Source organism: Vitis riparia, chromosome 5 (genome assembly GCF_004353265.1).
Source record: "Vitis riparia cultivar Riparia Gloire de Montpellier isolate 1030 chromosome 5, EGFV_Vit.rip_1.0, whole genome shotgun sequence".
Taxonomy (NCBI): domain Eukaryota; kingdom Viridiplantae; phylum Streptophyta; class Magnoliopsida; order Vitales; family Vitaceae; genus Vitis; species Vitis riparia.
The window spans coordinates 8,991,748-8,997,233 of record NC_048435.1 but is presented as its reverse complement, the minus strand read 5'-3'; the positions used below and the strand labels follow the sequence as shown (position 1 = coordinate 8,997,233).

Genomic DNA, 5,486 nt, shown 5'->3' with positions numbered 1-5,486 from the left:
AATTTCCGAAAATCAGAAAAGAAATTTGAAGAAATAGGTAACAAAAAAATTATTATGTTTAGAACAACTTTTATTTTATGAATTTTTTTCATTCTATCTTTTCATTTATTCCATTTTCCTCTCCATATGTAAGTATGCCAAAAAAAATATTAGAATTGTATTGTCTTGATCACTCAAAGCCCAGCTACTACAATTGGTTGGCCAGTCAGCCATCATCATTCACTAATTTTATGATAAACCTTATAACAAGCAAAAGCTCCCCGATAATATGTATAAACCAGGGTTATTTTCTATTTGTTTTTTTTTTTCTTTTTTACTTCAAGCAACAATCTCAATAAAATATACCATATACATGAGTATTGAAAATCAAATAGTATAGTTCCCAGCAAAGTCGAATAGTACATAGAATCGGTGAAAATCACATTGGGAGAGGTCCTTAATTATAACTAGATTTCAATAACGAAATACTTATAATGCGTTTGATAGTGATTTTACGAAATATTTTTTATATATTTAATGTTTCAAAATTTTTATATTTCAAGTATTAAAAAGAATAAAAATATTTTATAAAATCGTTGTCAAACGCAATTTTATAGAATGCTACATTCACCGGTAACGTCACTAACATAGTTTCCAATGTCAATTCCATTGTTAAAAGCCTCTAATCTCTGCCTCCTTTTCTCCTGAAACTCAATGTAGTTAAGGATGCATTAGTCCAAGTGCAAATTCAAGTGTATATGGATAGATTATAATGTTTTTTTTTCATTCATTTTTTTTTTCTTTTCCATATTAATAACTTTGGGAAACAAGGAAGTTTAATTTTTAAAAAAAAAGTTTTAAATTTTGGTTTGAAAAAGAAAAAGAAATAAATTTTTTTATATGAATATTAAAATAATATTAATACATAATAGCAACTGATATAATATTAATATTAAAAAATAATTTAAAATATTTACTGTATAATATAATTTAATGTATATTATTTAACACAATATAATATTTTTTATTAATAAAACTTTGAAGCTACGTTTGGTTGGTGAGAAATGATATGTACATCTTAGGATATCATATCCTACTGAATAAAATATGCATACCCTAGGATATGATTTCTAATAGGATATGATATCCTTGAATATACATATCTTATGGGCATAATATTTTAAGATAACATATCAAATGAGACGATCTATATTATATTATATTTATATATAATTTATGAAATGAATAAAAAGTAATATAAAATATATATTATTTTCAATGTTTAAAATAAAAATTATATCACATTCAAATATTTTCTATTTAAAAAATACAATTTTTGTTATGTATAATAATATTCATAATTAAAATATTTAAACTTCATAAATAATTTTTTTTAATATTATGTTATTAATATATAAAAATAATTTATATATCATATATTAATATTATTTTATAAATATTTTTTTTAGTTTTTTAAAATTTTTTAATCATAAATTTAATTTATAATAAAAAATTATTTTGTAAAATCAGTATAATAAAAAAAAATAAAAATGATTAAAAATAAATTTTAGATACATAGGATATATATATCCTATATCTTATTATAGGATTAACATATCTTATATGAAAGGGATAAAAAAATGGATAATATATTCATCATTTATCTTATCACATGTTTAGTTGAACATAAGATAAGATAAGTAATGAGATAACTTATTCTATCCTATCACCAACCAAATATGGGATATAATATAATATCATCTATCTTATCTTATCTCATGTTATATTTGACCAACCAAACAAGACCTAAATATTTTTTTTTTTCTAATAAGGAATGAGATATGTTTCCATTCTAAATTTTATTTCTTTCTAGTTTAAAATATATATTGGTTGAGGTTTAATATCTTATAATATTTTTATGTATTTGATATAATATCCTAAAATAATATTTATATTACCATTTTTTACATAAATGCCCTTAATTATTTCTTTTACAATAAGGCTTTGATATTAAAAACCAATTTACAAATCTAAAATTTCCAAAAAAAAAAAAAAATTAAAATTGGGCTTTCCAGAAAATAAAGTACAAAAAAAAGCCTTACTTGTTTAGGGTTCGGCCTGGCTGAAGTTTTCTGGATCAAACAAGTAGATTATATCAGTAAAACTTATAAACAGTCCACAAAATTGCGTAAAATAGAGCGATCTAAAATCTAGAGAAGAGCTGAACTAAAAAGTAGTGAAAATGAAAAAGCGGGTAAGCCATAAGTGGAGGCATGAACGTAATTCCTGTTTCTTCTCATACATAGATCCTATATTTTATGCAAAATATATATATATATATATATATATATATATATCTATAATAAAGAAAATTTTGACCTTAAAAATCAATCAACATACATACAATTTCAAAAAATTAGAAAAGATTTGGGCTTTTAAAAAATAAATAAGTTTTTTTTAAAAAAAAAAAAAATGGGACTTACGGTTTTAGGCTTCTGTGGCTTAGCGCTGGAACTGCTCTGTGAAGAAGTTGCCTGTATCAAACAACTAATCCATATTAGCAAAGCTTAACAAGAAATTAATAATTGACACAAATATTGTATATTTTTAAAATTCAAGTAGACCAAATCCAAAGTTGAGAAAAACCTCAAGGAAAGTGAGTGAAATTATTCATATAATATCCTTTTTCTATTTGATACGATGAATTATAATATCATGTCTCATTAAAATTCCAACAAAAAAAAAAAACAAAAAAAAATTTTGACCTTAAAAATCAATCAACATACATACAATTTCAAAGAATTAAAAAAAATGAACTTACACTTTTAGACTCTGGTGGCTTAGGGTTGGAACTACTTGTCCCTGAAGAAGCTGCCTGTAACAAACAAACAATCTATATTAGCATTATCCCAAACAAAATCTAAATTATTTTAACTAGTGTTATCCCAAACGAAATCCAGAGAAATGAAAAGGCGTTTATGGGTAACTCGAGGGCGTACGAGTGATTTTAAAAAATTATAATATAAGGATTAAAAACTTTTACCCCAATTAAAATCAAGAGATATTATGGATAAACAAAATAACTAAACATCAAACAAACAAATCTCATACCGACTTTATAAGGATCTAGGATTATTTTTTAAGAAAAAGAAAAAAAGAAGATGTTTGTAGAAGGCTGTCAATGCATCTATTCTACTCATAAATACTAGATGGTTGAAAAAATAATCAACAGATGGGGATTGCTGAATTCTGATCCTTCTTCTTGTATATTGGGATCTAAAAACCAGCGAAGAGCTCGACTAAAAGTAGTGGAAAAGGTGGGTAAGTGGATACATGGGATGATGATGATGATGATTATATACATTACCTGACTCGTGTTTGGTTGTCCCTTTCCTCCCAGGGTGATGAGCCTCTTGTGTGCCAACAAAGTGTAGTTATCTAAAAAGGCAGCGTGCTGGTGACTGAACCTTTTGCCCCGGTAACACGCAGAGCAAAGATCAAATGTTTCATCGCTGCTTTCATGGCACTTAGCGCAACTGAAAAACAAACTCTTCAAAAAAATTCCACACCCAGCACAGAAAGGCCTACTACGGCTTTTAATGATATAGAATAGGGTGAGAAATTCATTGAAATCCAGACTTTCATTGCCATCACGGTCAAGCTCTTGGAAAAATCCGGAATTATTCACTAACCCATGCCCCTCTTCACTGAGAATCTTGATGAACTCATGGACGTCCACTGTTCCGTTTCCATCCTCATCCAAGCTATTGAAGAAATCCCGTGCCAACTGCTTCTGCTCTTCACTTCCATTTTCATAATAAGCTAATGCAGCCTCACTAATCTCTTCCATCGATCTCACTCTTCACCCTTGTGGCTTGCTTCTGAGTTCTATGAATGGTGAAGGACGTTCCATCATTTATATACATATAAAAATTCTCATTACAAAATATTCAAGGAAAAAAAAAAGAAGTAAATTTTCTGACGTCTTGTTACTTTTGATCTCAAGCTTGTCCACACCATTCTTGTCTCTAGAAATGCTTCATTTTCTTTTGTTGTTGTTGTGATGGCTGGACCAGTACCAGTAAATGAACTCAGACCTATTCGACATTGTTGGCTAATACAACCAGTAAATGAACTCAGACCTATTCAACATTGTTGGCTAATGCAAACAGTAAATGAACTCAGACCTATTCAGCATTGTCGGCTAACGCAACCAGTAAATTAATGAACTCAGACCTATTCAACATTGTTGGCTAATGCAAGTTGCAGCTGAGAAATGCTTTGCAAAATTATTCAAGTCTACACATGCGCGCGGTATTTTAATTTGACAAGTCAGATTATATTTCTTTATTTACCTAAAGAAATATAATCTGACTTCTTCTTCTTCTTCTTCTTCTTAAAAAAAAAAGAAAGTAGGTACGTGAATTTAAAAAGGCAAAGTAAACTCAAAACAAAATTAATATAAAAGGAAAATGAACATAAATAAAATCAGATTAATTCTTAATAAATTAATATTCACCATTTGTGAGGTACTTCGTTCTAGCTATATAAAATCCTTGATTAGTAATAATTAGATAAATAATAAATTTTGGAGACTCCATATATATATATATATATATATATATATATATATATATATGAAAATAGAATTGGTTTATGGTTTTAAAAAGAAAAAAAGAAAAAAAAACAGGGATAGTATATGATTAGTTGGTATTCAAAATAGACAATTGAAATAAAATATTTTTCATCATCAAGAACACATTTTAAAAATAAAAAATAAAAACTAAAAACTAATAAACATTTTCAAAAGAAAATAAAAGAAAAACGAAAAATAATAAATTACACATAGCTTAAAAAAGCAAGAATGATAAATAAAGGAAAAAAAAAAGGACATGAACAAAAATAATTAAACACCATAATTTACAAAAACAGACCCTTATTCTTTTTGTCTTATTTGTAAACATGATTCTCCTTTGATGAGATTTAAGGGGAAAATGAAGAATAATTATTTTAAAGAAAAACCAAAATATATATATGAATTAAAAAAATAGAATAATATATCAAAATAAACATTCTAATATTTTCTATAAAAAAAACCCAAGTAAAAGTAAAAGAATAAAAGGAAAACAAGTAAGAATTCTTTTTGCCTTTACGCGTAAATATGATTCTGCATTAAAAAAGACTTTCGAAAAAAAAGTAAAAGAAAAAAATTTAGAATATAATAAAGTTGGTTTTTTTTTTTTTTTTAAGGAAAAAGCATGACAAATATATGAATTAAAACAATTCAAGACTCAAAACAGGGAGAAAAATGAATGAAAATCAAACACAATTTTTATCAAAGAATCTTCATGGAAAAAAAAAAGTTATTAAAAGCATTAAAAAAAAAAAGAAATACAAATTTCAATTAAATCTTTAAAAGGAAAAATAGGAAGAAAAAAAATTTGAAATTGAAAGTGTAATGAAAAAAATAATTTATTTAAATGGATGGAATTGATAAAAAATTTTGT

The 5,486-nt window shown here is 25.9% G+C and overlaps 1 protein-coding gene across 1 annotated transcript; it reads right to left on the bottom strand.

Moving 5' to 3' along the window:
• Nucleotides 1-243: 243 nt before the first annotated feature.
• Nucleotides 244-3,979, bottom strand: LOC117915037. The gene is made up of 5 exons (XM_034830587.1): nt 3,347-3,979; nt 2,801-2,854; nt 2,463-2,513; nt 2,082-2,111; nt 244-683 (listed from the first exon to the last, which is right to left on the bottom strand). The coding sequence occupies exons 1-5, from the start codon at nt 3,827-3,829 to the stop codon at nt 591-593; spliced, it is 711 nt and encodes a 236-aa protein (XP_034686478.1). The 5' UTR covers nt 3,830-3,979; the 3' UTR covers nt 244-590.
• Nucleotides 3,980-5,486: the final 1,507 nt, after the last annotated feature.